Raw genomic sequence first — 18,024 nt, 5'->3', positions numbered from 1 at the left:
AAATTATTGAACAAAAGCCAACAATCGTATTCGCTTGTGCTTGCTTAATTCTCACTCACAGCATGATTCTAATTAATAAAGAAACGTACCAAACGATATCTTCACCAGACTACAGCAAATATATTTTGTAACCGATCAAACTAATTGCATCCCGGGAACGGCTCGACCCGGTTCTTGCGGAGCACAAATTGGATTTTGCGATTCATGTCCTCGTTGTAAATAGATTTGCAGCGTTCAAAGTTGATGCGTCGTCGAGTCTGCAACAGAAATATCATACATCAGAAGGAAATTTCAGCAACAGATATGGACCGGCTCAACGTTGGGACCGGGCCGGGGAGCTGGATTACCGTACCTGGAATGGCTTTTCGTAGTAACGAGTGCGTCGGTATTGATCGAAAATCTCCTCCTTGCCCAAAATGCGGTTCAACACTCGGCATGCCTCCTCGACGTTGTTGTTTTGCACCAGCACCGTGCGTGCGATAAACTTTGCGTGTCGCATTTTCACCTCCCCTTGGAACGACCGGAGCTGAAACAGAGATTGCATAAACAATGAAACGGGGCAGTGCTGGAAACGTCCAAACAAGACGTTTTACTGTGCTTTCCGATGCTTCACAGTAATGTAAATGGCCTCAGTTTTCTTTGCAATGCACGAAAAACAGGTTCCAATTAGATACTTACACAGATTTTCCTAACTTTTTGCCCGCTCCCAGCGAGAGGTACGATCGGTTCGGTGCACGTTTCTCTGTTTTCCTTTCGCAATGGCCCAGTGACAGCTGTTTGTTTACATCATCCTGGGGAACAAAAAAAACACAAGAAAAAGCAATTGAAGCAACCAGAATTGCACCGAGCGAGTGAACAGATTCGGTCGAATCGAGCCATCTCGGAGCCGCTGCTAAATAAAATGGCCAGCTCTGATTTGATTTATCAGTACAAAACGACATGCAACAAGCTGAAGAAGATACAGCGAGTATTGATCAAGTAAGTGCGTTCGCCCCAAAAACATCTTCCTCTGCTACATTCATTGCAAAGCACAAAAACCCATTTTTCAGACGCTTCGGACCAAGTGTATCGGAAGTTTCGGACGAGTTCGGTGCGCTAGCGAACAGCTTTAACGAAGCATTCCAGCCAGAATATGCAGCGAAATGTTACATCGGCCAGAGCAAATGCGAAAAGCTTATCGGCAACGATACGGGCGAGGTCGAGGCACTGCTCCGTGCGGCACGATCCTTCCGCACCGCGCACGCTAAGCAGGAGCGGCTGCGGGTGAGCAACATTGCCCACGCCTACCACGAGGGTGCGTTCCGCTGCTACACGCAAGCCCTATCCCGCCTGCCCGACAAATCCGTCATCGGAGCGGCCATCATACGGGAGCTGAAGGAAATCAGCCCGAGCGTGGAGCTGACGAGCGATTTCAGCTCACCCTGCCATCGAATCGCCGATCTGGAACGGTCGGCGGAGGAAAGTCTGGCCGGGCGCGATTACGTCGGTGCGTTTGAGAAGCTGTCCGAGATTTACGACGACGTTACCGAGCGAAAGTGTGAAGCACTTTATCAGGACGTGATGCGACGGATCGAGGTGTCCCGGCTGCTGTTGCTGTGTTTGCTGCAGCTGCCCCCGTCCGTGCGGTACGATCATAAGTTTATCGAGCGGTACTCCACCGTCGGTGATGCCGGGCGGGAGTCGAGTCGACCGGACGGAGGTCAGCCGGTCCCACTGCCGGAGGAGCTCGTCTTTCTGCTACAGTCGCTCGTCGTATCGTGTCAAGCGAAGGATGTGGAGTCGTTGACGGCGGTGCGAGATGAGATGTGTGAGCGGCAGGATTTAACCAGCTCACAGCAAGCGCTGCTTAAGGAGGTCGTTGCTAAGTACAGCAAATGATATTAGATGAACCAGTTGGAGAGTGGCTAACTAGTTTGAAAATGTTCCAACAAGCGGAACACAATGCACGTTAGAAAAAAAAAACACACACACACACACACATGTACATACAGTTACCACACGAACGCCTTTTAAGCTGTGCGCAGAGATTACATTTAAAATCTAGCTTCTAGGAGGATATGCAATTATTACCTATTAGGTTTCAAATTTCCAAAGTATTACATTCTCGGCATACAATGCGTCCCAAAAAGTGTACGGGAGGAGGGGAACCCGTTCAAATAAATATTGTCCTAAATCATACAAAAATGAAAGATTGTCTTACTATCTTAATAATATCTTCGTTACGTCGCAGACCGTGGTAAAAGTTCAAACCTTTTTGTGCGTGTATGATTTATTACCCATAAGAATACTCTACCACCCAATTGTAAAAACAACAAAGAAATACCAATACACAGACTTACCCAAACGAAGTGGGAAATAGCAGAAACAGCCAAACGAAAAGGACACGATATAGATGTTCCATTCCGGGAAAGAGACCGAGACAGCAAGAGCTAAGAAAAGCTCAGGTAATTTATGTTTCCAATAGGGACCTTCACCGGGACAACCCTCAATTCGGGCTTACCCGTACGAAAAGGGACGCAATGATGCAGGATTCTTACTGCATTCGCTCTGTCGCAACCGGTTCGTGTGCTTCGTTGGTATGGAAGGAGAATGGAGAATTGCAAGTCCCTTATTTTCCCAGTTTCGTGATTCTACCTACCCAGCCGTTCGCTTTGCAACGTATTTTCCTACTACCTGCGCCACCCAGGTTCTTCCTTCACTACCAGCAGCACAAGGAGATTCTAACTGAGATTTTTTACCACCACTGAGGAAGGATCATATCGTACCCCGGTGGTATATACGAATAAAACTGCGAGCAAAAATCCCTTACCTTGCACTAACACAACCGCATGCAGTGGGTCAAAGCAATCCATAGATGGTGTATAAAACGAGTTCAGAAAGGGGGAACACATCACACTTCTTATTTGTTCACTCCTAGTACAGTACGTGTGTGTGTTTGTGTGCGAGTTGCCTTTTGTAATGCGTTAACGCTTATTCACAGAAAAAAGATCATTCCTTTTTGTTGCAAAGGCCGCGTTTGTGTCATTACCATTTCGTTCTTCAGTGGCATCGCTAGCTAGTGCCAAATAGCAGCCGTGTACGATGGAAGCGCCCTACACATTTCAGGAACGTGACGCGGCGGTGAAATCACCGTACGAGCCCGCCAAAACGGCGTGTGACGATGAGCCGCCTGCCACAGTGTTAAAGAGTAGCAATTCCGCCATCAACGGTTCTGGGGAGACCGTGAAATCAACCGGCAACCGACCGATTACGGCCTATTACCATCCCTCCGAGAAGCAGCAAACGGCCGCATCGTTCAAAACGGAAGACGACATCGGTAGTGGTGGTGGTGGTGGTGCGGGGGTTGTGGATCCGCCGTGCTGGGCACTGATCGAGTGGGACACGGCCAATGAAGAGCCGAACGCGTACACGGTGATCGAGTCGTCCCAGATCGTGGACATTCCTTCGCACGAGGGCCGGTCGGATGAGAACCACAATGGGCCGCAGCGGAAGCGAGATGCCGGACTGTACACCGGAAAGATGGTGCACGTGCGACGGGGAAGATACATTATGCCGGCCACGATCGTGATGATATCGGGTAAGTGTTGTAGAATCTTTTTTTTTTGTGAATTCTAAACAAGTTTTAACACCCAAAATGTCCTTTTTTTTTACAGAGGATAGAAAGTTCCTCGAAACCGAACTCCAGGAGCTACGAGTTATGGTAGCGAACTGTTTGATGACGAAATCGGTTAACCAGACGCACTCGTCGCGAAAGCATCATCTACCGCCCCTGATGTACTACGGAGGGCCGGAACATAACGATCGTCTCACACCGTCGCACCAAAAACCGGGACTGCGGGTGTACGGTGGCGATGAGCATTGGATTGTAAGTGTTTTGGGAAAAATACAAGGGAAAAGGGACATTCTGTATTAACATTTTCCATTATTCCCTTTATCCTACAGTCCAACAGCAACGGTAAACGACAGCGGCGTGATTCTGTTTCATCCGTCACCAACAGCAAGGATAATGGCGGTGCTGGAAAGAGACTATCGACTGCCGCTACCACCACCACGACCCAGGAGCCGAGTGGAGCAGCAGCAGGCAACGAGGAGGCCTCCATTTCCTTCTCCTCCGACTGCTCGCACCAAACGGAATCGTCACCACCGCCGCCGCCCCCGATGCGCACGAAAATGGCCCGCTATACGCACGCCGATCGTCGGGCGCCATCGCGCCACGAAGCACCGCCGATGACGTTCGATCAGCAAACGCAAACGACCGGCGCGGCGTCGGATGCGTACGGCTCGCAGCAGCAGGATGCACACTTTGCCCGCGTTCTGTCCTACCTGGAAAGCATTATGGCGGAGCAGAAGAGCTGCCGGATGGAGAGCGACTACAACCGGAAGGTGATGCAGGAGCTGCACGAGAAGCTGGTCGACCAGCATGCGTTGCTCGCGGACATGCGGAAGGAGCTGACGGAGCTGCACAAGAAACAGCAGCCGAGTGGCAAACAGGGACGTTCGGGTGACGTCATGGTGGCAAATGTGGTGCCCGAGAGCAATGGGACCGTCTTCTCTTACGAGACTACCAGCACCAACAACAACCACATTGTGGTGAGCAGTTTGAAAGAGAACGGTTCGCAGCAGTGGCTCAAGCTGCAAAGCGTAAAACGGATCGCGGACGTGGATCGGCAGCAACCGGACCACACCACTTCCAACAGCAACCAGAGCTGGGCATCGTCTTCGGTCGCCGCGACAAGCAACAACACGACGAGCACTGCCGCCGCGGACGATTCGATCGCGAAATCGTGCTCCGAATCGACGGCTAACAACACCACCACCACCATGTTCGTGGAGTTTGAGGACGAGATCGTCAGTACGATCGGCAACTCCAGCCCCAACTCGTCGTCGGCGGTGGCAGTGCAGGAGCTGATCCGGGACGATTGGAACGATTCGTTGCAGGACAGTGAAGCCGAACAGGGCGGCGGCGGTAAGGGGAAGAGAACGCGCACCAGCAGTACGGCAGTCCGCCGCAGCGTAAATAAACCGGCGAAGGTGATATTAGACCTAGATCCCACCTCAGAGAAGGTCCCGCTCGGCAGCAACAACACGCTGGTGCCGAAGCGTGCCCTGGAAGCGGTCCGATGGCACAGCTACAAGTTCGGTACGCGCAAGCTGCTGCAGATGCTGTTCACGCGCGAAACGCTGGCCTCCTGTTCGCTCAGCGGACGGCCGTGCCCGGCCCGGATTAATGAGGTGGACCGGCCGGTGAAGGGAGCTCTGCCGCCGAAGGTGGTGGCCGACATTGTCGAGTACGTGATGAAGAAGTGCAACGTGGAGGAATGCCATGTGCGGGGCGTCATCACGAACAAGTGTGCAGATGAGAACAAGATGCTCCGGCAGCGGATGGGCGGGCAGGAGAAAGCCCGCACCAACAAACAGGCGGACGATCAAGCCGATTGGTACGACAAGGAAAATGTAAGCGCAGAGCATTAGGGGGGGAGGTGCAGGGAAAGTGTTGGTGCCATTGTTTATCGTATTATTTATCCTTACCTTTAAGTAGTTCTCGCACACGAGCTGCTAGAGATGGGTTTTTTTCTCGGACTTTTCGGAAGCTATTTCGAATTTCTGTTCTTGTAATCTTGACGATAAGTATCTGTAAAAGAACCACATGAGTTTGAAATATGTTGTGAAAGTTTTGAAACGCATCGAACGAAGAATTAATGAATTTCGGATTATTTGAAATAAAAAAAAATGGGGACAACAAAATCATCCCTATAGGTCTCTCTAGTTTCAATCAATGTGTTTGTTTGTTTGTTTGTTTTCAATCGCTTCCTAGTAACATTAACCAAGTTTTACCATCCTGTGTCTTTACTTTCGTTTTTGTTTTGAGTTGTGTGTATCCTTCTAAATCACGACATCACGCGATCGTCTAACATCTAACACACGAGTCCACAGTTTACCTTAGCGCGTGTGTCACTAAGTAAGGGGGGACGACACAGTCACCCTTCGGAGTGACTGCCAATTACTATCAATCGCTTAAGTTTGAATATTTTAACAACCAGACATACACACACGCACACATGTCGGTTGTCGCACGCTACAGCCCGTTTTTAATTTAGCCTACTTGGGGTTTTGCTTCTTTCCTACCTTGTCGCTCCCTCCTCGATCGAGTGCAGCATTGAACCACGCGTCGCGAACGTGGAAAGTAGAGTTTGTTGGGGGGAGGGCTTTGCGTTTTCTTTTCTCATAAAATCGTTTTTAGTAGATAAGTTTATAGGCAGATTCACGCTACTATTATTAGAAAACACCTTACTGATCACAATTTGTATAAACTGGCCCATTATTACATCGACAGCGAACACACCCCGAACAAGGGCAACGGGTGAGTACACACCGCACACCCTTGTACATCATGGGCAGAAGAGCAAGATCGCCTACAGTCAAAGGAGAGAACAATGATTTTTTGAACACAGAGTGTGTGTGTGTGTATGTGTTTAACAAGCATGCAAACTATTTCTATTTCGAACTGAACGGGAGTCCCCATCCATTGCTACTACACCCGCCCCCCGGGTGGGTGTTGTAGTACACCACTATTCCTGTACGATTATCGTGTTTTCCGTATCGCCGCCACACTCTTGTTGCTTCAGCAGCAACGCGTCGTCTAGGATTTGCTTAATTTTGTCACCCAACCGAATGCCGTCGTTACCGTTGTCACCCTCGATCGTCGGTGCCGGGTCGCGCGATGCACCGGTCGGTTCGGCGGCCGGTGCCAGGACCGCGACCGGAACCTCTATCGTCTGGGTGCTGAGCAGATTGTTGCTACCCGGTGGATAAATGGCACGGATTACAATGGGCTGCGCGGTGACGACGAGCGATGATGGCGGTTCGTCGGTCGCGGTCGCCGGCGGTTCAGCTGTACCGTTGGGGGTGGTGGTTGTCACGGAGGCCGTCGTGATCGGCTTGCGGCGGGGCGTATCCTCTGGCAGCTGGTCGATCGATTCCTGCGACTGGTACATTGAGGACGACTCCTGGGACGGCAGCTCGGACAGGCTGGTCTGCTCCGTGTGGATGCCACTGTCCTGCGAGCCGTTCTCGCTGTTTGTACTATCCGTTTGTGGTTTATTGTTGCAGTCCTGTCCGTCCGGGAGCAAAGGCATATCGCATCGCATAGCGGCAGAAAAGAAAGGTATAGAAAAGGAAACAAATGTTACAAATGATTGTTTGTGCATTAAGAAGTAGGTGGTCTAGAAAAGGATGCGAGAGCTTTACGGTTTGGAGTGGCTGGTTGGTTTTTAGTTTAACATCCTAACAACAGCTTTTTTTAATGACAAAAAAGGACACAAACACGTCCTAGCATGATGGTGATGATGATGATGACGTTTGGTAACATACGATGAAATGAAATGAATTCGACTATTTGGACGACAAATACTGATGGTGACGGTGCTATGGTATTGGGAAAGTAACCACCACTTGTAATATTTTCACAACATCGATCAAACAGGGAGTACGATACGCATTGAGATATGATGAGCAGTGCTGCAAAATGCCACTGTTAATGTTGTAAAAAATCTGAATCTGAAAATCCATGTCGGTGTCACGCTCTCAATTGTGATAATCAGAGGTGATACTCAAAACGATTGGTGTGACCAATGCATTCTTCGTGACATTTGTGCGACCAAAGCTTGGCCAGTCTCATTTTCGTGACGTTTTTTTTACTGTGATCAGTTCTGCAAAATGTCACTCACATAATCATGACAAATTCCGGCTAAAACAAAAACATATCAGCGTCACGAGCTCTACTGCGATGATTAGAGACGAGATTCACACAGTTGTTGCAACCATCACATGCTTGATGACATTGTGTGCAACCAACTCTTAGTCAGTCACTTAGTTGCGACATTTTCAGTCGGTGATCATCACGATAGTCATGAGAGATATGCGGTGCGTGCTAGTGGTTCCATGAAACAAAATGAGCATGGTTTCTCGCTCTGTTTGACCCGACAGATAATCAAAGCAGACAGAGCGAGAAAGCATGATCATTTTGTTGTACTTGGGATCACACGCCAAGTATATTCCAAGAATGTCGTGATTATCACCGACAGAAAATATCATGACCAAGAGCTGGACGCTAAACAAAATGTCACCAAGCATGTGATTGATCCAGTAACTGTTTGAGTCTCACCTCTGATCATCTCAGTTGTTTACGTGAGCTAATTTGAGCATCGTTTCAGCCATGAGTGTTGGTGACCGAAATAGTGCAATTTGGCAGCACAGTTCACAGCAAGAAAAAATCCTGATAATGCTTGCGCCAGCATTAAGCTCAGCTTGTCAGTCAGAATATCGGGTTTGACTCAAGCCCTCGCATGTCATGTTCGGCATGTACAATGACACACTTTCATTGAGTATCTGCAATGAGCATCAAGCTACCACAGATATGGTCATTGTTTTCGTTGGTGAACATCTCGTGATGCTCTTGACATTTTGCAGCACTGATGATGAGTGATTCATTATTGTTATAATTCTAGATATATAAAATGTAATGTGATGATCGTGACACGGGGATGATGATTTCAAATGAAGTAAGAGAGAAACTATTGCAACTATTTCCGGGACACCATCATTCTTTGTTAGATAATTAGAAAGATTCGTTGTTACACATGACCATTCTAGGACTGGATTGTTCATACCTCCGTAAAGATGTTCGAAATTGTTAATTGTTAATCAATGTATTATCATCCCTCACGGAGGCATGAATCCAGTTCAACCGAACAAAGATCGATGGGAAAGTCTAGTGACAAGAGAGAGAAAGAGTGAGAGAGAGAGAGAGAGAGAAATAGAGAGAAAGAGAGGGAGTGGGAGAGAAAGAGAGATCCACACACGGCTACAGAGCTAGAGATAGTAGTGACGAACCAAACCAAACGCTTAAACAAATGTTCAACACTAGAAGGAAAACTATTTTTTCCAACATTGCTCTAACGTTTTCGAACGATTACCAGAGAACGAAGAATTCAGAACTGTCCAACACAAGAACAAAAAAGGGCTAGTAACATACAATACGAGAAGAAAACAGGGCTAGCGGGTTTGGGTAGCGTATTATTCACTGCGCATCTAAACAACGGAGTAGCTTACACACATTACACGATCGATATTACCTGATCGGAGAAGAAAGGGAGGAAGTGTTTGCGGGAGTAAGGAACGCAACAAGTGTGGCGGGTGTGTTCAAATTCAACAGCGACTCAACAGGGCAACGTAAGGGCGTATTTTAACGATGTGGAGAGCGAGTATGGAACTAAAAGGTTTCGACTCAACGGCAGGAACGATAAAAGGGTTGATCGTAACAGAACGAGGTGTGATCGCATCGCTTCATTCCCCGAAGGTGGGCATTCCGTGGGATGTTGGAAGGGGGGGATCGGGTTGTACGGCTTTGGGGGGTGGGTTTGGAAACAGCTCAACAGTAGGGATTTGCAACACCCCAAATATTGTTACCGCCGTTATTGATCGATTCGATGATATCTTCGATCGCCTACAGCGGGAGCAGAGATTTGATTGTAGAAGTGCAGTTTAGAAAAAGGAAGAAGAAAAGAGAAATCGTTTATCAACGAGGTTTAGTCGTTTGTTAACCTCAAAAAAAAAAAAGAGATTATGAGAAATATGTGGCACACGATCGTGTTGAGGAAGTACAATATAGAAATTGTTATTCAATTGCTAGGCGTGTTGTATCGGTTTAGTATCAACGGTTGAAGTTTATCGAGTGACATTTTGTTTTAATGTAAGATGCACGCACAGGTAGAATCGATTCAATGTAAGCTAGCATAAATACATAAAAGTTCATCGTAGTGTAGTAGAAATAGAAAATGAAACGAATCTATAGAACTAAGGGAAAATACACAGAGCAACTATATTATACTCTGGTCTGCTAAATAACAATATCATTGAAGAGTGTGTCGAACTGTCAAAAATAACGAAATTACCTCACGCACTAAATCTCGGCAAATTCATTCTTACTAGCAACAATCTAAGGAGTGTTTAAACACAAACGGCAAACGACACTATAAGAAAAAAATTTTTACAAACTGCAACGGGTAAGCTTGCCGATATGATTATTATTATTATTGGATTTACAAAGTCGGGCGTCTAGTGTTCAATTCAAACAAATCGCAAATAGATTCCAAATCGACCAAACACAACACTACGCTTCCTAGAACGGGATGAATTCAATTCGACAGTTAAAAGAAAAAAAAACACAATTATTCGGTTGCCAAAAAATGCTTCTTCAAATGGTTAGAAAAAGCAAAAGAAGATAAAGAAACAAAATCATAGAAAATTCAAAGAAACAAATTCACTCAAAAGGGAAATCAAAAAAAGAAAACTCAATGATAAAACCAAACCACTGCCGCGTTCTGTGCGGAGTGGGGTACGCAAAAACAAGAGGGTTACAAAACAATAAAATAAATTAAACAAAGTGTAATAAAGAAAAACAAAAAGAGCACAAAAAACATCAAAAAAGATGCCAAAAATGAAAAGCAACCTGTAAACAAAAAAACAAACAAAGGTGATGTCACACTTACGACCCTGTATCGTTCGACAACGCCAGTACGCAGCTCGGAACGCTGACCAAATATCCTGTGCTCACACATTTGTTTTTTAGTGCGCGCATCGCGTGTGCATGCGCATCGGCGGTTTGTGTGATCGTGTTGTGCACAGCAACACGAAAGTGCCCGCCCCCAGTGCGTTTGTTTGAGAGATCACATAGTTGGCGGCGCATAGTTTTTTTTGTCACGCAGATATTGTGAATGAATTTGATTTTTTTTTTGGTTTTGTTTGAAGCGTTTTGATAAATAGACGCAAAAGCGACAACGCGCAAAATGATGCGCATCATACGAAAAACGGTTCGATTCGTCGACAACAAGAGGAGGCGCAATAGAGAAGGGTGGTGAGTTGTTGGACACCCCCATCATACACATCGAAATGGGTTTTTGAGTAAGAGAAAAAGAAATATTAAGTAAAAGCATGTAATTTTGAATTTGTTCAGTATTGGACGGTTATAGCGAGAGAAAACAGAGAGAGAGAGAGAGAGAAAGAGAACTTGTGTGTTTTTGTTTTTTTGTTTGTTTTGCATATGTACAGAGGAGGACGAGGGTTTGTAGAATATATAGTTGAAAACGGTGAAATATAACAAGAAAATTGTTTCGAAAGATAAAAATTAAACGTAACTGGAGTAGAATGTGTAATTTGTATAAAGAAGAAGTCTCAAAACTAGTAACAAAGATAGAAAGAGAGAAGTAGAGAGAGAGCAAGTATAAGAGCAATAAGTAAAGAAGTGAACTCGTGTGTGTTGAGAGGATCTTTACAAAATGAAGTAAGTAAGAGTAATGTATGAGCGTGTTGTGTTGGCTATCGGCAAGTCCAACCGTAAGAGAGTTAGATACACACTAAGAGTTGTGGCATATTGGCAAATCATTTTCAGTAAACACGGGAGTGCACGGTATGTGTAGGTGCTTGTAGTGCTGCTATTGTGTTAGGATTAGCAGTGTCCATGGTATTATGTGTGTGAGTGTGTGTGATCTCTTTGGGTGTATTAACAAACGGGGTATGTAGGGATGTGTGTTGAACAATAGAGAATATGTTTTTTACATGTATGTATGTGCCCTCCTGCGAACAAGTATCTGGATTTGAAAAGGCCGGATGTTTTGGTTGAGTGATTTCGAAGCACGAGACGATCCAGATACCTCCTGGAGAGTAGCGCGAATGCCCTCTGTGGACAGCGTACACCCTACACCGTCGGTACTTACCTTCTTTAGCGTGCTGGGCGGTACCTGCAGGTGCACCTTTCGCTCACAGAGTGACTGCAGCAGTGCGATACCCTCCGACCGGTTATGGCCGTACCGGTGCTCCCAGGCGTCGAGCAGCCGGTTGTAGTACCGAGGATTCTCGGTAAACCCAATGTACCGGTAGCTGTTCGGGGCCGGCAGGATTCGCTCCAGCGGAGCACTGCGCGCCAGCTCGTCCTCCGTCAGCAGCAGGCAGCGCACATCGTCGGGCGTTAGCTCTTCCAGTATGGTGTTGAGATACTAAAAGCAAGGAGGGCAGCAAAAGGTTAGCTCACTGGGAGGGGGGGAGCGATACATTGGATGAAGTCTTACATCTTCCCGCGCCATGTCCTTCTGGATGAATTGGGTGTGTTTCAGTCTTTCGGTCTTAGACAATCCCGTCGTGTAGATGCGCTTGTCGAAGCAGAGCGGGCCCTCCAGTCCCTGCTCCTTCAGTATCTCCTTCTGCTCTGCCATCGGTATTCTCGGGGGAACCTGCGAAAGCGGAAACCAATTGAATGTTTTCCATCCACACCCAAAACGGGCTTAAGCACACCAACCTGATACATCACCGTGTTAAGCAGCGCCTTCACCAGCGGCCCCTTCACACACAGATCCAGCGACGATGCCGAATGCAGCGAGGGGGAAATGTTCACCTCGAGCAGCCACGGCACCAGCTCCGAGTCGAGCAGCACATCGATGCCGAACAGCTCGTAGCAGTTGTACTTGCTGCCCACGTTCACCTTCGACATCGCGTGTATCGAGCCCTCGCCGGCCAGCACCGTGCGCAGGACGAGATTGCGCAGTGCCCCCCACAGCCGGTCGACATTGATGCCCTGCTCGGCAAAGTACGACCACAGCGACTTGATCGTCCACTTGTGGCCCTGGCACGCGTCCGCATCCTCGTTCTGGGCGTAGTTGTTCGACAGCTTGTTAATACTGTAGTTCGTTAAATGCATGTACCGGTCGCTGAGCGTTTCCGACTTCTCGCTGTACTTGACCGACGCGAACCGGGCCAACCCGTCCGTGTGCATGTACACCCGCAGCGGGTTCATCGACGTGACCAGCACGTACAGGCGCAGGTCGAACTTGCTGCCGTTGATCAGCAGCGGCCGCTCGATGTACCGCTGCACGATCAGCGGCTTCCGCTTCGGTATTTGCGACCAGCGGTTCACCACCTTGATGCCGGTGCCGCGGGCCGACGCCGGCGGCTTGATGATCCACTTGCAGTTGCGCTGGTTGTACCGGGGCCACATCTGGCGCAGCATCTTCAAGTCCTGAGGTATGATGTAGGTGCGGGGCATGAAACCGAACTCCTTCTTGCCGTGGCGGTTCATCTGCGTCTGCAGGTTGCGCCACACCCGGTCCTTCCGCCCGATCTGGAAGCTGCCGGGCAGGTGGTTAAACTTCTGGTACGGTCGCAGCGTCTTGAACAGCGTGCTCTTCATGTGCCGGCCCCAGATGCCGATCCAGTCGTTCGTTTCTGTGAGCAAGGGAGAGATAGATAATGCAACATGTTAATAGATAAAATCGGTAAAATTATGCAAACATTCCATCCCACAGCGCCACTTACTTTTCAATAACCTAAAGCCACTGTTTAGCAGCACCTTGCGCACGACGATCGGTGTGATGAGCGTCAGCTTCCACTTCAACACCTTGTGAATGGCGGGCGGCATCGGCGGGCCCTTCTCCTCGTGCGTCGCAAACGTCAGGTAGGGGGGGACGTAGGGAAACAGGCTCGGTGCGAGCGGACCGGCCGGTGCGTACCCGCCCACGACACTGCCGATCGACGTAACGGCCGGCGCCCTGTTGCCGAGCGACGGCGACGGCGAGCCCGAGTGGGACTTTGGCTTCTGGTAGGCCGCGGCCAGATACGACCGATAGTTATCCTCCGAGTCGGTCAGCGAGTCGTCCAGCACCTCGTCGCCGCTGATCGCGATCTCGTCGTCGAGATCGTCATCCTCCCCGTTACACTCGTCGTCCAGATCGTCATCATCGCCCGCATCCGACTGGTCGATCGTTTCCGCGTCGAGGTCCTGCGTGTGGACCGATTCGCCGCCGCTCGTGCCGACCGAAACGCCGGACGGTGTCGGCGACGAGCTGCCCGTATTGTGCACCACGCCAATGATGGAGGAACCGGCGGTGCCCTTTGCTTGCGGCTGCGGGGAGGCCGATTTGCGTTTCGTTTCGCCCGGGACGGACGTGCCGACCACGCCGGTGCTGGTCAGTGTGCTGGCTAGTTTGGGCTTTAGCCTGTTAATGCCGACACGGTTCGCTCGCACGGTTACTTTGGCCGTTCGGGACTGGCCGGTGGCAGTGCCGGTCAGGATCTTTGCCGGTTTGACACGCTGCTGCTGGTCGGCAACGGTTCTGCTCGAGGATAGCACATGATCACCGCTAACATCCATCTCGTCGGCTGCGTTTACCATTTTTGAGGGAGGTGAATCTTTCGGACAGTGCACCGGTACGCACGTGATGACTGCTGAAGACGATAAAGACGCTTCGCTACCGAGGGCCGTGTCCTCCTCGCCTGTTAGCATGGCGTACGATTCGTCCGCTTCGAGTGTTGGCGAGATGGTGTCACGAGTTCGTTTCAGTGTGTTCTAGAAATAAAAGAAAAGGCATGTTAACTGTCACAGCTAAAGCACTCTTTTCGCCTGCCTCTTTCTCACACTCACATCTCTACTGTGTCGAAGGTGATGAAGGTGATGGTGATGGTGGTGGCCGGCCGTGCGCTGGCCCGCGAGCAAGCTGCTACCGCCGCCGCCGCCGGCACTGAAGCCGGCACCGTTCCTGTGGGCACTGTGGTACATAAACTCCTGCGGTTCCGATTCGCTCCGGGCGCGCAGCTTCCGCCCGCTGCTGCGCTCCAGTATGGTGGCGCGCGTGGCAAAGTTGGCCTCGAGGTTGCGCGCGAAGCGCGACTCGAGCTGCAGCTCGTTTGGCACGTAGTAGCCCCCGTTGCGCCGATCCTTCCGCAGCCCGTCCAGCTCGCTCATGTACACATCCTTCGCGTTCACGCCCGCCCCGTACAGATGGTTTTGTGCGACGTTTTCCTTCGCCTGCTGCTGCTGCCCGTTGCTGCCGATAGCATTGGAAGCGCTCGTTGCGATCGTGGGCAGCAGTTCGTGGGTCGCTAGTGGCAGTGGAACTTTCCGGTTGCCCGGGTGTGGTTGCTGCTGCAGGGCGAACGATTCGATGTACAGGCCGCCCGGTCCGCCGGCAGGATGATGATCCTGCCCCGGGGCGAACTTTTGCCTATGTTGGCTACTGAGGTGCGCAGGATGGTGGCCGTGACCTTGGAGGGTGCTCTTTTTCGATCGGCTTTGCTGCTGGTCCGCCGAACCGTACAGGAGCGGTGCCATTGGAAGACTTTCGCTGCGACATCTTCGGCGCAGCGGTGGACCGGCGGTCGAGGAAGGGTTTGGCCCCGTCAGCTGGTTTTGCTTTAGGGATTGCAAGCGAACGGTGGAGCTTCCGTTGCGCGCATCGCTACCGTACAGAACGCCACCGACGAGCGGTTGTTGCTGTTGGGAGGAACTTGCTGCTGCTGATGCCGTTGGCGACCCGTTCTGTTTGAAGTCCATTATGGTGGCAAATTTAGTTGTTATCTGAAATGGATGCAAACAACGAGAAACATTCATTAGCATCATTGGCAACTGATCGTGTGTTTGCTTGCCGCCGACCCCCGGTATGCTTTTTCACGCCAAAAACACACACACAGGGAAAAGCGAATTAAAAAGTAGCAAAAAGGCACAGTTCGTTCATTACACTTTGCAGCAACCATACGCAGCAGGAGTACAGCAGCGTGACGAGTATTTTAAGAATGCTTTCGACCATATTATCGGGTCCACGCCGCTGCTCGAAGCTGGTGTGGTGATTTGCGCTTTGCCCGGTCGCGTAACCACGCTAGGCGCGCACGAGAGTGCGGGAAGATGACGAAAACCTTACACCCGTTACACTTATGACTTGCGGGCCCGTTATGACCTGTCCCCTACCCCCCCGAACAGGAGTGACGGCACCACCGGAAGATACACCGATTGAGTGTGCGTGTGTCTTTGCGAAAAACACGTGGTCTAAGCGCACTTTTAGGTTGGAACCCCGCAAAACGAAGTAAAAAAACACCACGCGGTTTTTTCTTATTTTTTTACGGAACCCCAACACGTCGTCGCCCGCTCGAATCGCGCTGGTCTGGTCGGCCCGCGACCGTATGGTGAACTGCGTGGAACCCGCGCCGTACTAGCAAACGCGCAATAATACACACAAGCGCACACGCGAGCCGGCGTTTGGAGAGGGAGAATCATCATCATCACTCTCTTATCTGGTGTTTGTGCCTTTCCGCTCCTGGCAGCACATGTTGGTGTATAGCGTTTGTTTCGCTATTTGCTACCCTAACCTGACCGATTATTGCCACAACAACAACAACACCGATCTCTCTCGTTCGCCTGCGCGCACTCTCGCAGATCGTGGCGGCGTCGACGGCGCAACAAAATAGAAGGCGGAAGAAGCCTGACCCTGACCACTGTGTGTCCACGAAGCAAGAGAGCACACACACGCGGTGTTTGGCTACACTACCTACGTTACGGGCTTTACTTCTATATTCACCTGTACGAGAGGTTTTGCACTGCGCGCACGATTAACACCTTTTATCGCGCGTTTGAGCCGCGTTGGGTGCGTGTAAAACTGACGACGTCGACGAGCGCTCGTTTTGACAGCCCAAATAATATAACCACGAGGCGCGCAAACCTGACGGTGATGCACGGGAACAACACTAGAAAGAAACGAAACAACTCACGGAATCAAACCCATGACCCGATGATAGCGTGCTTAGGGCCTTGCTTTGCTTATTGCTCTCCCTCTCTCTATCTCTCTTCGTTCGCTCTGGATTAGAAACTCGTACCCAAAACAGATCTCGAGCAGTTGTTGGGCCACCACTTGATCCCGAAGGTCTCTTCTAATGGCGGCAGGGTCTTAGTGTGTTGTGTCGGTTTGCAGTATGTTTCACCAACACCAAAGCTGTCGGGAGGACAGTCCAACAACAACAACGCACCACACAACACGCATTCGTGTGCGGAATGAAGGTAAATTTCGAACCTAACGACCGCGTGTAAAATGTCCTACTAATTGACAGCAGCGAAATACGTCGATACGTCAGTGCTGACTATGTTTTTTGTTTTTTTTTTTGCGTGTGCGAAATTCGATCCACACCGAAGTAGTGCGGGATTGCACGAGAGGTACACAGTGTGCAAGGTGGGTGTACGGAGGTTTACAAGTATGGTAACCTTGTACGTTTACAGAGAAAAAGAGAGATTAGTCATTTGAACCCAACCGGAACCGTATTGCCCGCCAGATTCGGTTATTTAAAGGCAACGTTTCGAGGAAACGATCATAATTCTTCTACTGTTGAACAAACACAATCATTGTTTATAGGAACTAGTTAAGATTAGCATTGTTTCCTCACTCTCGTGTGTGAGTGTTGTAGTGATGTGCTTGCCAGAGTACATCCACGACTCCGATCCGACTGCGACTATAATTAGTCCGGTTCCGACTCCGGCAAAATGGAACCACTAGATCCGCCTGGAGTCGTCCGGAGTCGTCCGGAGTCGTTCGGAGTCGCCCGGAGTCGTTCAGAGTCGTCCGGAGTCGTTCGGAGTTGGCCGACTCCGGACGACTTCTAACGATGGCTCCGGACGACTCCGAACGATGGCTCCGGACGATTCCGGACGGCTCCGAATGATTCCGTACGACTCCGGACGATTTCAAACGACTCCGGATAATGCAGGGCGAACCTACATTCCGAAGTCGATTCCGAATTTATCAGAGTCGGATCGGAGTCGACTCCGGATTTTTGCTAACTTTACCCACCACTCTTAGGGTGGATGTTATGAAAGCTGAATCCCAATGATTCATTCGCCCATTCGCCGCCGCACAACAGCTGCATCGCGTCATCATTCTCATCCTGCTGCTGCTTTTGTGCAGGGCCGCGGGTTGGTTGGCTGCCCCCCTCTGGCAAAGAAATTGACCGCACCCCTACCCCAACCCCGCAGTAGTTCGAGTGACCGGATTTTACAAATTTGGCTCACACTTTTGACTGCCCGATCGGAACGATTAAGCGCAAACAAGCGCGATCGGTAGAGTTTGTAGAGCGATCGTGCGCACCCAGGCGGCGGCGACAATTTATCTCTCAACACAGCCAACACAGTCATCCACCCCCTGAGTAAGCGCAGCAGCA

The 18,024-nt window shown here is 49.8% G+C and overlaps 4 protein-coding genes across 12 annotated transcripts in view; 2 read left to right on the top strand and 2 right to left on the bottom strand.

Moving 5' to 3' along the window:
* Positions 1-98: 98 nt before the first annotated feature.
* LOC1280109 (small ribosomal subunit protein bS21m) lies at positions 99-2,767 on the bottom strand. 2 transcript variants are annotated; one of them, XM_061654840.1, is made up of 4 exons: positions 2,639-2,767; positions 679-791; positions 353-526; positions 99-257 (listed from the first exon to the last, which is right to left on the bottom strand). In XM_061654840.1, exons 3-4 carry the CDS (start codon positions 497-499, stop codon positions 141-143), a joined length of 264 nt encoding a protein of 87 aa, XP_061510824.1. In that variant the 5' UTR covers positions 500-526; positions 679-791; positions 2,639-2,767; the 3' UTR covers positions 99-140. The 2 variants fall into 2 exon arrangements, with proteins under 2 accessions (XP_061510824.1, XP_319913.3); XM_319913.4 differs by lacking the exon at positions 2,639-2,767 and adding an exon at positions 2,340-2,518.
* On the top strand, positions 763-2,184 carry LOC5668113 (40-kDa huntingtin-associated protein). The gene is made up of 2 exons (XM_001689167.3): positions 763-978; positions 1,050-2,184. Exons 1-2 carry the CDS (start codon positions 902-904, stop codon positions 1,876-1,878), a joined length of 906 nt encoding a protein of 301 aa, XP_001689219.2. The 5' UTR covers positions 763-901; the 3' UTR covers positions 1,879-2,184.
* Positions 2,766-5,773, top strand: LOC4578401 (uncharacterized). The gene is made up of 3 exons (XM_061654830.1): positions 2,766-3,577; positions 3,654-3,865; positions 3,943-5,773. The coding sequence occupies exons 1-3, from the start codon at positions 3,082-3,084 to the stop codon at positions 5,470-5,472; spliced, it is 2,238 nt and encodes a 745-aa protein (XP_061510814.1). The 5' UTR covers positions 2,766-3,081; the 3' UTR covers positions 5,473-5,773.
* The window catches only part of LOC1280107 (tubulin monoglutamylase TTLL4), a 24,735-nt gene continuing 12,473 nt past the window's right edge, over positions 5,763-18,024 (bottom strand). For 3 of the 8 annotated variants that reach the window (XM_061654821.1, XM_061654823.1, XM_061654818.1), the window contains 6 exons: positions 14,471-15,403; positions 13,366-14,395; positions 12,353-13,275; positions 12,126-12,287; positions 11,775-12,053; positions 5,763-7,112 (listed from right to left, as the gene is read on the bottom strand). In XM_061654821.1, coding sequence (XP_061510805.1) covers positions 6,570-7,112; positions 11,775-12,053; positions 12,126-12,287; positions 12,353-13,275; positions 13,366-14,395; positions 14,471-15,379 — 3,846 coding nt within the window. In that variant the 5' untranslated portion in view covers positions 15,380-15,403 and the 3' untranslated portion in view covers positions 5,763-6,569. Of the gene's footprint in view, positions 7,113-9,134; positions 9,506-10,550; positions 10,606-11,774; positions 12,054-12,125; positions 12,288-12,352; positions 13,276-13,365; positions 14,396-14,470; positions 15,404-15,563; positions 16,052-16,397; positions 16,564-16,692; positions 16,750-18,024 lie in introns of those variants that run through there. The other 5 variants (XM_061654819.1, XM_061654822.1, XR_009765835.1 and 2 more) reach the window with 5 other exon arrangements.

The sequence above is a fragment of the Anopheles gambiae genome, chromosome 3, assembly GCF_943734735.2.
Source record: "Anopheles gambiae chromosome 3, idAnoGambNW_F1_1, whole genome shotgun sequence".
Lineage (NCBI taxonomy): Eukaryota > Metazoa > Arthropoda > Insecta > Diptera > Culicidae > Anopheles > Anopheles gambiae.
The sequence above is the reverse complement of the archived record's forward strand: the minus strand, read 5'-3'. Positions and strand labels throughout refer to the sequence as shown.

Excerpts from the sequence above, each read along its gene's own strand:
- LOC1280109 (XM_061654840.1), bottom strand. The coding sequence starts at position 499 with ATGCGACACGCAAAGTTTATCGCACGCACGGTGCTGGTGCAAAACAAC. Across the intron at positions 258-352 it reads ACTACGAAAAGCCATTCCAG|ACTCGACGACGCATCAACTT; the intron begins GTACGGTAATCC and ends TTTCTGTTGCAG.
- LOC5668113 (XM_001689167.3), top strand. The coding sequence starts at position 902 with ATGGCCAGCTCTGATTTGATTTATCAGTACAAAACGACATGCAACAAG. Across the intron at positions 979-1,049 it reads ATACAGCGAGTATTGATCAA|ACGCTTCGGACCAAGTGTAT; the intron begins GTAAGTGCGTTC and ends CCCATTTTTCAG.
- LOC4578401 (XM_061654830.1), top strand. The coding sequence starts at position 3,082 with ATGGAAGCGCCCTACACATTTCAGGAACGTGACGCGGCGGTGAAATCA. Across the intron at positions 3,578-3,653 it reads CACGATCGTGATGATATCGG|AGGATAGAAAGTTCCTCGAA; the intron begins GTAAGTGTTGTA and ends TTTTTTTTACAG. Across the intron at positions 3,866-3,942 it reads GTGGCGATGAGCATTGGATT|TCCAACAGCAACGGTAAACG; the intron begins GTAAGTGTTTTG and ends TTTATCCTACAG.